Source organism: Phyllostomus hastatus, unplaced genomic scaffold (genome assembly GCF_019186645.2).
Source record: "Phyllostomus hastatus isolate PE091 unplaced genomic scaffold, TTU_PhHast_1.1 phas_contig_40, whole genome shotgun sequence".
In the NCBI taxonomy this organism is placed as follows: Eukaryota; Metazoa; Chordata; class Mammalia; order Chiroptera; family Phyllostomidae; genus Phyllostomus; species Phyllostomus hastatus.
Window position 1 is genome coordinate 2270472 of NW_025333872.1, and position 19465 is coordinate 2289936.

At 36.9% G+C, this 19465-nt stretch overlaps 1 protein-coding gene across 1 annotated transcript in view; it reads left to right on the forward strand.

Annotated features, from left to right (window-relative positions):
• Nucleotides 1-19465, forward strand: part of ZFAND3 (zinc finger AN1-type containing 3) — a 331244-nt gene that overhangs the window by 226264 nt on the left and 85515 nt on the right. The window contains exon 3 of the mRNA XM_045843915.1: nt 17395-17577. Within this exon, the coding sequence (XP_045699871.1) occupies nt 17395-17577 (183 nt within the window). The remainder of the gene's footprint in view (nt 1-17394; nt 17578-19465) is intronic.

Genomic DNA, 19465 nt, shown 5'->3' on the forward strand with positions numbered 1-19465 from the left:
AGGTTGTTTTGTCTACATTGGAAATGTGTTGTTTAGTTTAGCCACCTTTATTAATTATCTTAGCCTGATCTTCTGGATAGCTTGCTGCTTCACCTTGTACTTGTATATTGTGGAGACAGCTTCTTTAAACCTTCCTTAAACCTCATGTACCAACCTCTGCCAGCTTAACACTTACCTTCTGCAGCTTGCGCACCTCTCTCAGCCTTTATAGAATTGAAGAGAGTTAGGGTCTGCCTCTGAACTAGGCTTTGGCTTAAGGGGATGTTCTGGCTTGTTTGATCTTTTTTCCAGACCACTAAGACTTTCCCTATATTGTTAGTAAGGCTGTTCTACCCTCTCTTCATTGTAGTAGCACTTACAGTGTCCTTCAAGAACTTTCCTTTTGCATTCACAACTTGGCTAACTGGCGTAAGAAGCCTAGCTTTCAGCCTAGTTTAGCTTACAGCATGCCTTTCTCACTAAGCTTAATTATGTCTAGCTTTTGATTTAAAGTAAGAGAAATGTGACTTTTTCATTTGAACATTTAGAGGCCACTGTAATTGGCCTAATTTTTAATATTGTAGTTATCTGAGCCCTGGCTGATATAGCTCAGTGGATTGAGTGCCAGCCTGTGAACAGAAGGGTTGCTGGTTTGATTGACGGTCAGAGCATATGTCTGGGTTGTGGGCTAGGTCTCCAGTAGGGGGCACATGAGAGGTGGCCACACAATGATGTTTTTCTCCCTCTCTTTCCCCCTTCATCTCTTTCTAAAAAATAAATAAATAAAATCATTTAAAAATACATTGTTATCTGAGAGAGTAGGTATGCCTAAGGAAAGGGTGAGAGATGGAATGGCCAGTCAGTGGAGCAACCAGAACATACACAACATTTACTGACTGAATTCACCATCATATATGGGCGTTCCAAAAACAATTAACAATAGTAACAATGATCAAAGATAATTGATCACAGATCACCAGAACAAATAGAATAATAATGACGAAAGGTTTGAAATATTGCGAAAATTAGCCAGAATGTGACAGACACAAAGTGAGCAAATGCTGTTGGAAAAATGGCACCAATAGACTGACCTGATGCAAGGTTGCCACAAACCTTCAACTTGTGAAAAATGCAGTATCTGCAAAACAGGACAAGGTGAAATGCAATAGAGTGAGGTATGCCTGCATGTAAGTTTCTGTGTGCACAAGTTTATAAACTCTAGTTGATGATATTGCTCATACCTATTTGCTGCCCCTTCCAATGGGAGGATCATACCTCCCTGTCCTCATATTAGGCTCAGCCTTGTGACATCTTTTAACAAATAAAATGCAAGTGAAAAGTTTATATGCCACATATGAACAGAAACTTCTAACAGACATGGTGTAGTTGCTTATCTCTCTTTTTCATCTTTTATTCTGGATTACTGCAATGAAGACATGTGAGCAAAAAACCCTGTTGTTATAAAACCTCTAGATTCTAGGGTCATTTGTTATTGCAGCATAAGTTAGCCTATGCTGACTGATATAAGAACCCTTAGTTAAGAATCTTCTAGATGTAGACGAATTTTTGATGTTCATTTGTTATTTATTGCTATACTTTACTATTTGCTCTTTATATCTATTTTACATTAATCTGATGAATCATTTTGTTACCAGTATGTAGAGTTAAAAATGCAATGTACAAAACTTTAGGTTATAAATACCTTGTATTTTAAATCATGAGTCAAACTATTCCCTTGACAGGCACAAATATGTTGTATTTGGGAGTTCTGATTTTTATTTCCAAGTTTGATACCACATGCCTCTAGGTGAGGATCACACTTGCCAATGACACAAGCAATCACAGCTCCCTATGTTTTAGACCAGCTGACTTTGTACATTTATATCTGCCTGGTCTCTGAAAATCTTTGAGTTTGTAACTCCTGTGTGCATTGTTAATGAGACCAAGCTAGGTGTAATTCCTACCTGGTCATTTATTGACACCAGAAAAATTATTGGTTATTGTTACAGTCTCAAGCTAGCAAATTTTTAAACTGTGTGCAAGAAAGCATAAGGGAAATAATAAAAGTCACCGCTAGTATGTGCCAGGCAATCTCCTAAGTCTTCAACATGTATTATCTAACATAGCCCACACAATAACCTTACGAAGTAGATATGATTGTGCTCATTTTAGAGGAGAAACAGAAACAAGAGAAGTTAAATAACTTACCCAATGTCACACGGTGGTGAAGAGGTTGAGCCAGGATTTGAACTCAGTGTGATTTTGAACTCCTAAACACCATACTATGCAGAGGGTAATGTAGATAACTATATGTGAGCTTTTCTGAAGGTGGGGAAATTGCTTCAGTCTTTAGATGATTGCCTTTATGTGAAGAACAAGTTTTCCCTTATATTATGCTACAGCTTTTTCTATGACTATCCATAGTGTTCTTCAGAAAGGCATATCTCTTTCTACTATTAGACAAATGCCTTTTGGGGATTGTGAATCACATTCATCATACATTCAGATCACAGACATCATACATTCTTTTGCTCCCTCGAGTTCATTGGATAAAAATTAGTCATTTAGCCCTTATGTTTGGACTTGTGAAATTCATGGTCTTTTCTGAACATCCCCCTGATATGCTTTTAATAGGTGTAATAAAATGTTAGTAAACCCATTACTTCATCCTTTTAAAAAAATTTCTCTTAGCAGTTTAAGCCAGTGTATGGGGTCTGTTACTCTTGGGTAAAGAAATTCACAGTTTCAACATGTACCACATTGCACTGTTTGAAAAATATTTATTTGTGCTGAACATTTTGCAGTTTTATATTAAGGGAAAAGTGTGTTACAACCATCACTGGAGTTGAATTTCCTGAAAAAAATGAAAAGGTCATCTTGGCAATAGAACTTCAATGCAGGAGGACTGAAGATTGGTAGCATGTGACCCTGATATGAGATGATGAGACTGAGAACTGAGTGGAAATGAAGTATCAGGGGGTGGGAATGGCTCATTAAAGGTCTGAGTTACCCTCATAAATGGAGGGAAGCAAAGACAAAAGAAGACCAAGTTGAAAGGGTGTCAGTGGGCAAGAGCACCCAAAACAGAAGTTGCCAGTGGGAGGTGTTTTTGTTTTATTTCTTCAATTACTTTTGCACTGTAAAATGAAGGACTGGTAATATGAAAACTGTGGATACCACTGTAAAAATAGTCAAGGATCTAGAAAAGGGGGTGACCTTTTTCTAATTTATTCCCATGTTTTTCTAATTTTCTATTCTGTTGTCATTGAAGTCTTTATAGGGCACTTGAAACCTTAGGTCTGAACTGAAAAAGATTTTTCCAGCCTCCAGCCTCTCTACCCACACGTGGTGCCATAGAAATCATTCATGAATGACAGTAAGGACTAATGGCTTTAGAGGAGGTCTTTCAGTGGTACCAAGAATCAGCTATATGCAGATAGGTCAGATCTTTTTGTTTTGTCTTTAGGTTCTTATTTGCCTAGTATTTCTGCAGTATGCCAAACCCTATTGGTAATTTTGAGGTTGAGCTGTGTGTGTATGATGTATATGTATATGCCCACACATCATTTCAAATGTTTGTTTTGTTGAAACTGAATTCAGTGTCACTATATTCAGGAAACTTCTCCCTGTGTTTTCAGTTTTTTAAAAAATTGACACGTTTTGTGGTCAGACTGAAATGAGGTAAATGTCTCTCTTGTGCAATTATCGTAGTAGTAATGGATTTTTAGATATTTGCTGTAATGTTAACATGTTAATTTATGCCCTGTAAATGAATATAAGACACTATTACTGGGAAAACTGTATAGTCTGCACAATAAATGCTGTATAAGGAGCAAGCCTTCCTCTCAAGAACTTGTTTTGCTAGTTCACACTTCTGAGCAGTCGGCACTATAGGTGCAAAGAATCTAGGGACTGTATAATTTTAGTCATAAACTTGATTATAAGCTATACTTAATTACCAATAAGAGTTTTGTTTGTAAGCTCTTTCAGCTTTATGTATTCATTCTGTTCTTGACATTTTGCCAGAAACATTTGAAGACATGCTTTTGAGAACATAACTAATGTTATTTCTGTTCTCAAAGAAGTTTGCAGCTTTGTGGTTCGAACCTTAGCTAACAGGACTTGAGAGGTCTTAGAATTTTGAGTCCTTTTATAACCATTTGTTGAGTAGTAAGGAAGAAAATTTTGTGCAGGGATAGTTTGTAAAATTCAAACATCTGGTTATTGATGGGTACTTAATATTTCTATGGTATGTAGAAGCATTCTTGTTCCCTATAAATAAATTTTATAGCAAATTGAAGTCCACTAATGTTTCAGAGAACTAATATTTTTGTGTGTTCATTAGTATCAAATAAGTTAAAAGCATAGTATATGTTATATGGCAAGCATTTTGCTAGGGGCTGGAGTATACAGTGACTAAGACATTCATTCATTCCTCCAACAAATATTTATTAAGTGCTTTCTATGGATGATCTTAAGGCCTCCCTGTGGAAACAGGTTCAAAGATGAGTAGGAATTTCCAAGGTGGATAGCAGGGTAAAGAAAAGTATTTTCCTACATGCCACGATCAAAATAATCCAGGTTGAGAAAGAACATAGAGCATTGGAAAAAGCAGAAGAACCCCCAAATGACTGAAGCAGTGGGAGGGAAAGGAGGAGCAATGGCTTAAGAAGAGACCAAAGAGCCAGAAGCTGGTTCTTGGCAAAACTTCTAATTTCCAGGCCATGTTTTAGAATTTTGGCTCTGATTTTAAAATCGGTGGGAGGCCATTCAAGGATTTAGGGAGGAAAATGACTTGATCAGAATTTGTCTTTTATGTCACTCTGATTGCTTTGTGGAGAATGGATTGCAGCAGGCCAACAGATAATAATATACAAAGAAAATCAAATTAGGAGAATCTTTGATATAATGTTGACTTAGACTAGAGTGCAATGGAGAAGTGAATGGATTCAGGAATTATTTAGGAATTGTAAATAGCTGGATTTGGTGATTTTTGAGATGTAGAATTAAGGGAGTGAGAATGTGTAATCTGAGAGGATTCCCAGGCTTCTGACTTTAGACTCTTCGGGGAATGTTGGTGCCATCCCCTGAGAGATTCATGGACATAGGTAGGGAGTAATTTATCACCAGCAGGATAATATGTGTGTGTGTGTGTGTGTGTGTGTGTGTGTGTGTGTGTGTGTGAGAGAGAGAGAGAGAGAGAGAGAGAGAGAGAGAGAGAGAGATGTGTAATATGTATATTTCAAACTTGTCTGAAAGTATCAGTCAACATTAAAACAGTATTAGTCTGTCTGTTCTGAGATCAGTGAAGGTAGTCTGATTTTTAAAGAGGAGAAATCATCTTGAGAAACTCAGGTGAGAATCTGGTAGGGTAAAGGTTTTAGGTTTTCATTTTTGTTTTTTCTTTCATAAAGAAGCTAGAAAAGATTACGTATGAAAGGAAGTTTAAATGAACTCAGCCACATTAAGTAGATAACAGTTTTCCCCATAAGCTAGGATCCTAGGTGAGTGCATTTTAAAGTTTTAATAGTAACCAGACATTTGGTTCTTGCTAATTTTTGTTTAAACCACTTTGTTTTTGCTGAGGCTATTAACCTAGGTTCACTTTCCAACTACTAGAATCTTATTAAAATTTTAATTAGAAGGCTAAATCTCTGGTTTATGAATTGGCTGGCTATTGCCATTAGATTTTGTAGTTTTTAAAAATAAGATATCCAAGGTTTGTGGCTGAGGTGGAGGGGGGAATGTGCAGCTTTAAAAACCTCAAAATCAACTTATAAATGGAGGCTGTAACCTATTACGGACATAAATTGGGAGAAGGGATGAAGAAGAGGAAAAAAGAACCCTATTCTATTAAAAGGAAACCTTTATATTATACAATGTCTTGCATTACCCAAACCCTGCAGCTATCAGAATTGAATTTTTATTTGCAATATTTCTATTTTATTTTAATTGGATACTTGAAACATGAAGCATTTTAAGGTGTCAGACACCTAATTAATGCCTCCAGTGAGAACATGAGTTGTAATCTCTGATAGAGTTGGGTGGGGTTTAGAGACTGGGAATGTGGGAAGTGGAAAACTAACCCCTGCAAACTTCCAACTGTTGCATTTTGGCAGGCTGGGCGATGATTGCTTCAGTGGTGCGTGCTATAGTGGGGAGAGTATGGACATTATTGTCACATAAACCTAGGTCTCAGACCCTAGCTCCAGCACTTGTTAGGAGGAGGCAGGTTTCCCCAGGCTTGGCATGCTCTCCTCTCCTCTGCTGAAATGTGGGATGACATCTCTTGCCTAGTTTACTTTGAGAATTAAATGAGAAAATGAATGTACCTCTGGCAGAGTGCCTTGCTCATTGTAGGCATTTAACTCTGATTTCATCTTTCACCCACCTTTAAAGTCTGTAATAATGATATGGAAGCCATATTAGTGACCAGATACACTTAATGAGTGGGTTAGAACAAGTGCAGTTGAATTTCTCATCTTTACTTATTGATTATGAAAATGGAAATTCACAGGTACTGAGTGCTTCATCTTTTAGAAATGCTAACCCAGATGATGGTATGAATGGCTTTAAAGGCATGCAAAGTACTTTTTGAAAGGTTTAAAATAACAATTAATATATAATTTTAAATGTAATCCAGTGGTATTTAAATGTAAATAAATAATTTAATTATTTGAATTATTTGAATTTAATAATTTTAAATGTAATCCAGAAAATTACATTTAATAATTTTAAATGTAATCCAGAAAAATACTATTGTGTTTTCTGTGTTTTTCTATAGAAAAACATTTTGCCTCTTAAATTCAGATAACATTTATTGAGCACTGTTATTGTCCTGGGTCTGTCTAATGTGGGAAACTGTTGAATAAATTATTCTTATACACCATAGTAAGTCTTGTGCAGTGGGAAATCACAGGGTTTGTGCCAAGAGAATTTGAAAATATGTACCAAATGTTTTAAAAATGTACATTCTCCCTAACCTGTTGATCTACTTCTGGCAATATAACCTAAGGGAGCTTGATGAAATCTTGCTTATAATAGTGAAAAGTTGGTAACTGCAAATGTGTAACAATAGTGAATTGGTTTAATTGCTGTATTATAAATGGACATACTATGTACTCATGAGCAATCACACAGATCTCCATGTCATAAGAAAAAATATTCATGTAAGTATTGCTAAGAGCAGAAACTAGCTTACTGGGTTTTTTAAAAGACCATTTATTTTAAAAGAAAGGAAGTTTAGTGAAATCTTTTTCAAATCACTTTTGTATATTTTCTGCCTTGAAGAAATCATTCGAAAAGACATGATATTGTTATAATCTGGAAGTGGGGTGGGAATTTAAGTGAATTAATAAGCATCTTGCTAAATCGTTGTATTATGTCTGAGAGGTAAACAGTTGGGGTATATACATATGAAAGGTGAGTTTTGAGTAATGAGTAGACAAGGTATAGTCCCAGCGAGACTGCCCAGGTGAACAGACTTGTCAGCAGAGCAGGGTGAGGTGCCTTTTTAGTGCTCCCAGTCTTTTGAGGTACATCCTGTAGTAAGAAGGTAGATCTGCGACAAAATCATTCTAAAAATGGAGAAGAGTATGTCTAGAGAGTACATGGGCAACCAGCCCCAGGGACTTCACTGGCCATTTTAGCTCAGCTGGTACCATTAGATCAGTCTCTATCTTGTGAAAACATCCCAATTCTGGATACTTCAGGTTCTAAGAGTACTGTTGTTGAGAAATTATTTTTCCTTTTAGTTGATAATAAGGTAAGCTGCCAAGATCTTGGCTTGTTTTGAACAGCAGTGCTATTAAAGTTCAAAGGTTTTTTTTTTTCCCCCCCTCAGGTTTTGAAAACAGTTTAATTTGGAAAAGCTTTATTCACACAAACCTGCCTCTCTCAGCCTCACAGCTTTATTCAAGACCAAGTTTAAGTTTATACCTTTGGATATACCATTAACTATTACTAACTCACAAAATATGTAATTATTCCTAATTTTTTGTTATCTTCATGCTAGGACATGCTTATATTGATTTTTATTTTAGAGGGAGAGAAACATTAATATGAAAGAAAACTATCCATTGGTTGCCTCTTGCTCACCCCCCTGACCAGGGACCGAACCCACAACCTAGGCATGTCCCTGAAATCTAACTTGTGACCCTTCGGTTTATGGGAGGATGCTCCAACCTGAGCCACACGAGACAGGGCCTAAATTCTTTTTTTTCCTCCCAGAGATATATCAGCTTGGAGATTTCTAGTTTTCCATTTATACAAAAAGTATAAAACAAGTGAACAAGTGTTCGCTGTGTCTGGGTCAAATGAAGCGGCGCTTTTAGAGCTGAGTGTTGAGAAACTATTTAATAGCTTGTCGTGTTGTTTACTTTTTTTTACATGTGATATAAACCTGCTACTCTAGACTTCTGGGAACTTTGTTTTTGGCAGAAGTCAGAAGTTGGATGCTTAGCGATTCAGAAAGAAAGGAACAAGAGAGTAAGAAATACGATGTAAACTTTTGGGCTAAGTGGAAGAGATAACTCAGTGTCCTTTCTTTAAACTAGGAAAATACCTTTTTTTTTTTTAAGATTTGATTTATTTACTTTTAGAGAGAGGGGAAGGGAATAAGAAAGAAAGAGAGAGGTACACATGTGAAAGATGCATGGATTGGTTGCCTGTCATGTGCCTCCAACTGGGGACCTGGCCTGCAATCTAGGCATATGCCCTGACTGGGAATCGAACCAGTGACCCTTCTATTCTCAGGCTGTATCACTCAGTCCATTGAGTCACACCAGCCAGGGCAGGAAAATACCTTTTATTTTTAATGATTGTCATTTGTTGAGTACCCATGTACTACATATATAAGTACATTATTTTATTTAATCCACACTATTCTGAGAGGTAGAAATAAACCACCTCCTGCATTTTACAGACAAGACCCCAAAAGATTAAACAATTTGCTTTTAGCAGTATGCCCAGTAAATAGCAAAGTCAAGATTTGAACCCAGATTCACCTCTAAAGCTCTATTGTACAACCTGCTAATTTAGGCATAAGAGTTAGAAAACTCTTAGGATTAATTCTGTGAATTTCTGGTGAGTTGGCATTAACTTTCTTGGCTCCTGCTTTCTTTTTCTGTATGATGAAAGGATTGAGCTGTATCTGTAAAGTTCTGGTTGTAAAATTCTGTGATTCTTGGGTTGTTTATTAAATTGAAGCAGAGAACGTATAGAGTTTCTACTGGTTCTCTTGTGTGCAGCCTATTTGGTTTGTAATGAATACTTTTAGCTTGAGGATTTTTCACATCATTGCCCTGTGGAGGTGCAGGAAAGGGGAACGATGGGTTTTAAAAGGTACATTGTGTCAACTGCATATTTACAAAAGAGATTTGAAAGAACCCTGAGCATCAAGGATTGTGGCAAGTATGGACTGGAGATTGTGTGGGTGGGACCTGGTAATGACATTTTTAAACAAAAACATTATTTAACCTTAAAGAGTTATTTTTATTTTGCCTGTGTGTGTGTGTCTGTCAGGAGGACTGGGGATTGTGCTAGGTGTTACAATGATGATTCAGTTTCAGTTGTGTTAGGGTCTTTTACCATTTCCAATTAAATAGTAGAGAGATAGGTATAGGAGGGACACAATGATTATTGACATAGGAGAGCTAATGAGATGACATGACAAAAAAAGAACCATCATTATGCAGTGATTTTATTATATTTATATACTCCCTTTTTCTCCAAAGGTGCTATGCAAATAACATTGAGATAATAGGCCATTTAAAAATGTCAAAACACTGAAGAATAAAAAGTGGCTAAGAGAAATAAACAGAAAAGCAGTAGAGTAGAGGCTTTAGATCACGGATTGCCACAACAGGTAGTGATTCTCCCATGGCCCTCATCTTTGCTGCCATGGAAGTGGGTGGAAGCTTGACATGGAGGCCTTTTCCTTGGCCAGACTAGTTAGTGTTCACCATTCCTACATCCTGTGGTTGTGATTGAAAACCATGGATTTTGGTGTAAGATGGGCCTGAATTTAAATCCTGATCCTGCTACTTACTAACCGTTAATTGGAGCCAATTACCTCAATTTTTTCAGTCACAGTTTCTTTATCAATAAAGTGGTGTTAATTTTATCTCCCTTTTTAGGGTTGTCTCCAGGATTAAAGTAAATGAGTTATCTACCTAAAATGTTTAGTTTAGTGCCTAGCCACATGGTAAATGTAACATAAATGCTAGCTGTTCCGATGCTCAGAATATGTTAGAATGGTGGTTCTGATGAGGTCATAGAGTAGCAGTTTCTCTGTAGTTCAAAAGATGAAGCAATGCAGAGTTGTCAATATCTCCTATTCCTTCTCTGAACTGATATAGTAAAATATAATCTATACTTCATAGACTGGTATTAGATTTTTAAATGAAACATATAGATAATATACATAATAATTTTAACTCAACACCAGCTTTAAGAAACAAAAAATTACAGATAGATTTGAAGATGCCAATAACCACTATCCTGAATTTGATATATCATCTCCATGCATATGTTTATATTGTTATTATATATCCATAAACAATATATGGTACTTTTACATAACACTTTTTAATTTAATCTTTATTGTATTTTTTTCTAGTACCATTTAGTCCCCTTATACCCTTTTTCCCCCAGCAATCACCACCCTGTTGTCCATGTCCATGAGTCCTTTTTACTCAATCCCTCTACCCTCTCTTTTCTTTTTGCTCAATAACCTCCACCCTGCTGCTGCACTCATCCTACTTTTCATCTATGAGTCTGTCCCCATTTTCCTTATTAGTTCAATGTGTTCATTAGATTCCACATATGAGTGAAATCATATGGTATTTGTCTTTCTCTGCCTGGCTTATTTCACTTAGCATAATGTTCTCCAGGTCCATCCATACTGTCGCAAAGGGTAAAGTTTTCTTTTTTATGGCCAAATAGTATTCCATCATGTAAATGTCCCATACTTGTTTTATCCACTGATCTACTGACGGACACTTGGGCTGCTTCCATATCTTGGTGATTTTAAATAACACTGCAATGAACATAGAGGTGCATATGTTCTTTTGAGTTAATGTTTTGGGTTCTTTCAGATACATTCCCAGAAGTGGTATAGCTGGGATGAAAGGTAGATCCATTTTTAATTTTTTTGCAGAATCTCCATGCTGCTTTCCACGGTGGCTGCACCAGTTTTCATTCCCACTAACAGTGCAAAAGGGTTCCCCTTTCTGCACATCCTCATCAGCAGTTGTTTGTTCATTGATTGATGATAGCCATTCTGACTGGTGTGAGATTATATCTTAATTGTGGTTTTAATTTGCATTTCTCTGATAGTGACATTGAGCATCTTTTCATATGTCTGTTGGCCATCTCTGTGTCCTCTTTGTATGTCCTGATTAGATCCTCTAATCCCACATTGCTAAGAGTTTTTATCATAAATGGGTGCTGGATTTTATCAAGTGCTTTTTTTGCATCTATTGATATGATCATGTGGTGTTTATTCTTCATTTTGTTCAGGTGGTGTATCACATTTATTGATTTGCAGATGTACCAATCTTGCATTCCTGGAATAAATCCCCACTTGATCATGGTTTATGGTCTTTCTGATGCATTGCTGTATTCAGTTTGCTAATATTTTGTTGAGGATTTTAGCATCTTATGTTAATCAGAGATATTGGCCTATAATTTCTTCTTTGTAGTGTCTCTATCTGGTTTTGAAATTAGGAAAATGCTGGCCTCATAAAATGAGTTTGGGAGCCTTCCCTCCTCTTGTATTTTATGAAATAATTTGAGAAGGAGAGGAATTAATTCTTCTCAGAATGTTTGGTAAAATTTACCTGTGAAGCCATCTGGTCCAGGGCTTTTGTTTGTTGGGAGTTTTTTGATTACTGCTTCAATTTTACTAGGTGTTCTTTTTTTTTTTTAATCATAAATGGGTGCTGGCTTTTATCATATGCTTATTCAGATTGTCTCCTTCTTCCTGATTTAGTTTTGGAAGAATGTACGTTTCTAGGCATTTACCCACTTTTTCCGGGTTGTCCAGTTTGTTCACATATAGTTGTTCATAATATTTCAGTACAACTTTTGTATTTCTTTGGTGTTGGTTGTTTTTTCTCCTCTTTCATTTCTGACTTTATTTATTTGAGTCCTCTCTTTTTTCTTGATGAGTCTGGCTAAAGGTTTGTTGATCTTGTTCATCTTTTCAAATAACTAACTCTTGGATTCATTGATCTTCTATATCTTTTTTAGACTCTATTTATTTCTGGTCTGATCTTTATTATTTCCTTCCTTCTACTCACTTTGGGCTTTATTGTTCTTTTTTTCAAGTTCCTTTAAGTGTAAAGTTAGATTGCTTATTTGAGCTTTTTCTTGCTTCTTGAAATAGGCCTGTAATGCTGTGAATTTTGCTCTTAGGACTGTTTCCCTGTGTTCCACCAAATTTGGGTTGTGTTCTCATTTTCATTTGTTTCAAGGTGTGTTTTGATTTCTTTTCTGATTTCATTGTCGACCTGTTCATTGCTTAATAACATGTAATTTAGCTTCTGTGTCTTTGTGTGTTTTTGAGTTTTCTTCCCTGATTGAGTTCTAGTTTCATAGCATTGTGTTCAGAGGAGATGCTTGATAGGATTTCAATCTTCCTAAATTTATTGAAACTTTTTTTGAAGATTTTATTTATTTTTAGAGAGAGGGAAAAGGAGGGAAAAAGAGAAAGAGAAACATCAGTGTGTGGTTGCCTCTCATGTGCCCCGCACTGGGGACCAGGCCCACAACCCAGGCATGTGCCCTGACTGGGAATTGAACCAGCAACACTTTGTTTTGCAGTCTAGCGCTCAGTCCACTGAACCACACTAGCCAGGGTAATTTATTGAGACTTGTTTTGAGACTTATTGAGACTCAATAAAGACTTGTTTTCTGTCCTAACATGTGGTCTATTCTAGAAAATGTTGTGCACTAAACAGTATGTATATTCTGCTGCTTTGGCAAATAAATACTAACTAAATTCATTTGACCTCATGTGTCATTTAAGGCCACTGTCTCCTTGTTGATTTTCTATCTGAAAGATCATCCATTGAAGTCAACGGTGTTAAAATCCCTGACTGTGACTATATTTCTCTCTCTCTCCCCCCTTTATGTCCATCAAGATTGGCTTCTTATATATATGTGCTCCTATGTTGGGTGCATAAATGCTTATTAGGCTTATATCCTCTTGTTGGATTTTCCCTTTATCATTACTTAGTGTCCTTCTTCATCCCTTACTATAGCCCTAGTTTTAAAGTCTGTTTTGTCAGACATAACTGTGCTATCTCAGCTTTTGTTTTTTCTTTTCCATATGTAACAAATATCTTTTTCCATCCCTTTACCTTTAGTCTGTGTGTATCTTTTGATCTGAAGTGGGTCTTTTGGAGGCAGCATATATATGGATCTTCTTTTCTTCTATCCATTCATCTATGCTGTATTTTGGTTAGAACATTTAAGCCATTTATGTTAATGAGAATTACTGATAGATATATATTTAGTGCCATTTTATGGTTAGACTATTTTCTTCTGTTTTTCTTTTTTAATACATTTTATTGATTATGCTGTTACAGTTGTCCCATTTTCCCCCTTCACTCCCCTCCACCCTATACACTCCCTCCCACCCACATTTCCCCCCTTTAGTTCATGTCCATTGGTGATACATATAAGTTCTTTAGCTTCTACATTTCCTATACTATTCTTATCCTCCCCCTGTCTATTTTCAACCTTCCATTTATGCTACTTTTTCTCTGTACCTTTTCCCCCTCTTTCTCCATCCCACTGCCCTGTCAATAATCCTCCATGTGATCTCCATTTCTGTAGTTTTGTTCCTGTTCTAGTTGTTTGCTTAGTTTGCTTTTGTTTTTGTTTTAGGTGTGGTTGTTAATACCTGTGAGTTTGTTGTCATTTTACTGTTCATAGTTTTGATCATCTTATTTTTCTTAGATAAATCCCTTTAACATTTCATATAATAAGGGCTTGGTGATGATGAACTCCTTTAACTTGACCTTGTCTGAGAAGCACTTGATCTGCCCTTCCATTCTAAATGAAAGCTTTGCTGGATAGAGTAATCTTGGATGTAGGTCCTTGCCTTTCATGAGTTGGAATACTTCCTTGCAGCCCCTTCTTGCCTGTGAGGTCTCTTTTGAGAAAATCAGCTGACAGTCTGATGGGCACTACCAGACTGTAGGTAACTCTTTCCTTTCCTCTTGTTGCTTTTAAGATTCTGTCTTTATCTTTAATCTCAGGTAATGTAATTATGATGTGCCTTGGTGTGTTCCTCCTTGGGTCCAACTTCTTTGGGACTGTCTGAGGTTCCTGGACTTCCTGGAAGTCTATTTCCATTGCCAGATTGGGGAAGTTTGCCTTCATTATTTGTTCAAATAAGTTTTCCATTTGTTGCTCTTCCTTTTCTCCTTCTGGTACCCCTATAATTTGGATTTCGGAACATTTATACATGCCCTGGAAGTTCCTAAGCCTCTCCTCATTTTTTTTGAATTCTTATTTCTTCATTCTTTTCTGGTTAGATATTTCTTTCTTCCTTCTGGTCCACACTGTTGATTGGAGTCCCAGTTTCCTTTCCATCACTATTGGTTCCCTGTACATTTTCCTTTATTTCACTTAGCATAGCCTTCATTTTTTCATCTAATTTGCGACCAAATTCAACCATTTCTGTGAGCATCCTGATTACCAGTGTTTTGAACTGTGCACCTAATAGGTTGGCTACCTCTTTGTCACTTAGTTGTATTTGTTTTGGAGCTTTCTGTTCTTGATCTGTTCTTTCATCTGGGCCATTTTTTGTCTCAGTGAACCAGTTCTGTTAGTAAGGGGTGGAGCCTTAGGTATTTGGCAGAGTGGGGCAGCCCACATTAACTGCATTGTGATGCTGTATGTGGGGAAGGGGTCCGAGAGGGAACAATGGCGCTTACTCTGCTCCCTGCTGGATTTCAGTCACTTCCCCTGCTACCCACAAGCAAATTGGGCCCTTCTGGTGCTGATTCCTGTGTGGGTGGGTCTGTGTACGTTCTAGGACCCTGTGGGTCTCTCCTGTGAGGCTGGGAGTTATCCCTCTGCCTCCTCAACCCCCACAGTGTTTTCAATCAGTTGTTTGAGAGTTTATTTCCACGCTCTGGGACTATGGTTTGTGTGATATGTTTCACTTCCCACTTGTTCCTCCCAGTTTATCTGCAAGCGAATGTGGGACCACCCACCTGTTCCACCAGCCGCCTTGCCAGGTCCCCCAGCTGCTGCCTTGCTGCAAGTCCTCTCTGCCCGGATGTCCATTTCCACCCCTCCTACCGGTCTAGATAAATGTTTCTTCTTTAACTCCTTGGTTGTTGGATTTCCATATAGTTTGACTTTCTGTCAGTTCTAGTTTTTTGTTTTTAAATTGTTGTTGTCCTTCTTTTGGTTGTGTGAGGAGGCACAGGGTATATACCTTCACCTCCATCTTGGCCGGAAATCTGTTTTTCTTTCATTATCTCTTTCTTCTTCTTCTTAAAGCAAGCCCTTTAACATTTGCTGCCATACTGGTTTGGTGTTAACAAACTCCTTTAGCTTTTCCTTATCTGGGAAGCTCCTTATTTCTCCTTCAATTTTAAATGATAACCTTGCTGGGGGAAAGGAGCCTTGGTTGTAGGCTCTCGCTTTTCATCACCTTGAATATTTCACACCACTCCCTTCTGGCCGGAAATGTTTCTGTTGAGAAATCAGTTGACAGTCTAGTTGGTGCTTCCTTGTGTATAACTGCCTGCTTTTCTCTTGTGTCTTTTAGGATTCTTTCCTTATCTTTAAACCCTGTCATTTTAATTAGGGTTTGTCTTGGTGTAGGCCACTTTGGGTCCAAATTTGGGACTCTCTGTATTTGTGGACTTGAATGTTTTATTCCTTTACCAGATTAGGGAAGTTTTCTGTTATTATTTCTTCAAATAGGTTCTCAATCCCTTGCTCTCTGTCTTCTCCTTCTGGTATTCCACAGTTTTTTGGCAAAATATCAAATCACCCAGGTGACTCTGCCCCCCTACAGCCAAGATATGGTGCCCTCAAACTTCTGGCTTTTCCCCCAAATAAATTCACCTTTGAAAGGGAAGAGATTGCAGGCCATCAGTGAGATTCAGGAAAATACAACAGGGCAGCCGTTGGCAATTGGGAGAACTGTGTGAGGTCCCAAGGTATCTGCTTTGAAGGGGACTGAGGCATCATTGTCCTGTGTAGTGTTTCTTGTATCCTGTAGCTTCTTCAGTAAATGTCTCTATATTTCATATTACATGCCTACATACTTTCTGGACAAACTGTGTATATCCTTCTGTAGCTTGCTTTTCTCCCTACATTGTTTTTTTTTTTTTTTGAGATTTTTCTGTTATATTTGTAGCTTTATTCACTTACTATAACTACCATAGAACGTTCTATTATATGATTGAATATACCATTTTAATCCATTCTTTAATCCAAAGAATGGATTAAAATGGACATTTTATTGGACATTACCTATAATTTTGAGTATTTTCATGTACTTCTCACCTTCACATCTCCCTTTCTCAATGTAAGAAGTAACCACTATCCTGATTGTGTTAATATTTTTTAACAGATTTTATCTATTTTTTAGAGAGAAGGGAAAGGAGGGAAGGAAACATTGATGTGAGAGAGAAACATCGATTGGTTGCCTCTCGCATGCATTCTGACTGGGGATTGAACCCACAACCCAGGCAGTTGCTCTGATAGGAAATCAAGCCTGTGACCTTTCACTTTGTGGGATGACACCTAACCAACAGAGCCACACTGATTAGGGCACTACCTATGGCTTTTTAATCATGTATTTTCTGGTACATTTTTATACACTAGTAAAATTTTCTTGTATCCTCATTTATGTTTTTAATATGTTTTGTAAACTGCAGGGGACAAGACTTCATTTTTAATCTGAACTTTCTACCTTTTAACTGCTAAGTTCAGTGTGTTTGCGTTTATTACCATTACTGGTGTGTCTATAATGGGATTTATTATATGTTTTCTATTTACCCTGCTTTGTTTTCTGCAGTTTTTAAAAATCTTTTTACCTGTTTTTTGTTTGTTTGAGCAACTTTTCTGTATTTTTCCACTTTATATTGATTACCCCCAAAATTTCAAATATGCATTTTGCTTTGCAAAGTCTTAATTAAAATCAGCATTCTACCTACCATTGTTCTAAAAAAGATGAGAACTTTGGAAAGTTTTCACTCTACTGAGTGTCTACCAATATTATATATTTTTTACCAGTATTTTACTTCCATTTGTTAATCACCCAAATTAGTCTTTATTATTGCTGCTGTTAGTTTCATTTTTATACTTTCATTATTATATAATACCCAAGGAGATTGTGAACTCCTTCATTAAACTAATTCTCTTACTTTTTCTTTTCAGATTTTCAAAAGAAACAACCAGATGATGATTCCACTCCAAGTACAAGTAACAGCCAATCAGATTTGTTTTCTGGAGAGACCACCAGTGACAACAACAATACCTCGATAACCACGCCAACTCTTAGTCCCAGCCAGCAGCCGCTTCCGACAGAACTGAATGTAACTTCACCAAGTAAAGAAGAGTGTAAGTACCCAGATCCTGTGAAGTGGTAGAGAAATCAGCCCAAGAATCCTATCATGAGTTTCTTGGTAATGCCTCACCCCACAAAAAAGATAGCAGCTTTTTAAATTCAAGAATAAATGTTTACATATAGGCCCAAGCCAGCACGTCAGAATAAATTTCATCCATTCCATAGAGCTTAAGTTGATTTTAAAAGATAACCTTTTATGTTAACTGTGAAGATACACAAGATTTTGAACCAGTCTAGGGCAGTGGTTCTCAGCCCTGGCTGCAAACTAGAGTCCATTGGGGGGTTTTAAAACAGTTTCAGTTTTCATCAACATCCCCTAAGTCTAATTTAATCAGTCTGGATGGAGGCCCAGGAATCCGTCCTTTTTAACTCTTCAAAGGATTCTAAAGTGCAGCAAGTGTTGAGAACCACTGATCTAGGGAACTTACCCAATTTAGGAATCTTAGAGTGAAACCTTCTGTCACTCACTGAGCCTTGACTCTTTCTAGGCAATTAACTGAGATAATAACATCGCTTTAGCTCATAGAACATAGATAATTGAAGAGAGGAGGAAATGGTTTCCTCTACTCTTCTGTAAGTTCTCAGTGATAGAATTACTATCATTATGTATGTGATTTGGAAATCTGTTGTCCACTTAAGCTTTATAATGCTATAACCATCTCCTTTAGGGCATAACTAGAACTGACAATGTGTTGAAAATTATAGGAATGTTATGGCATAGCAGTTTTTGCCTTTTGAAAGCTTTAGATACAGGTTGAAATTTGTTGTTTCAAATTGAATGAATATCTAGAAATTCTTGGAATGTGGTAGGTTAGAATGTTGTGTCTACTAACTTTGGAAAGATTACCAGAGAAGGAATATTTATTCAAACTTATCATAAATCATGGTACTAGGCAAAATTGAAAATATAAAAGTAAAGAAAGCCATGGTCTCTGTTCTCAAAGAATTTACTGTTTAGCAGGGGAAATTAAATATATTTGCTATTAAAGATCATCACTGTTAAAGAAGAATGTTAGCACTAGAGAAAGTGGTGTTAAAGACATTCTAGATAGAGTGGAGTTAGATATGGAGGAAAGCTTCATGGAGCTCTGCAATAGCAAGTGACCCTTTCATGACCATTTATGGGGGACCGGGCAGGAAAGGAGGATTATAATCAAGTCATAGAGGATTGAATGCCCAACTAAGATAATTGGATCTTGGACAATATGTTTTTGAGCAGAGAAAGTAATGTTACAGTTCTTCTGGAGAAATAACCTGGCAGTATTAAAGATGAGAAGGATTATATGAGAATAACATTGCAGAAAGAGATTTTATAATACTTGAACTTTGATTAGAGACCCAGGGAAAGGTGTAGAAATTATTTAAGAAGAGAAAAAAGATGAAAATTGTAGTGGTAATGTTAAGGCAGTAGGTTTGGTTTTGTTTCTAAAAATCTGTTTGGAGTCATATACTTATTGAGCTGATGAAAGCTATGGCCTCAGAAAAATACAGACCATTCATTTATACTTAATTTTGAATAAAATTTTTCTAAAGCTCACTCTGGCCATTAGGTTAAGAATGCCTTGTCTATGAGAAAGGTTGGAACTGGTCAGGATCTCATCTGATGGAACTTAGGTGATTGGACCCACGCACATACCAGGGACGGGCCACAGGAAACCAACTTCAGCAGCCAAAATATATATGAGACTGACAAACAATAGCTACCATTTATTGAGCACTTAATGTACAAGACATTACAATATATGTTTTGCACATTTTTTTCTTCCTCCTGACAACCAGTGACATTGACACTATCTTTATCCTCATTCTATAGGAAGGAAACAGGCACAAAGAGATCAAGGAATTTGCCTGTGGTTACAAGCTAGTGCATACCAGAAACAG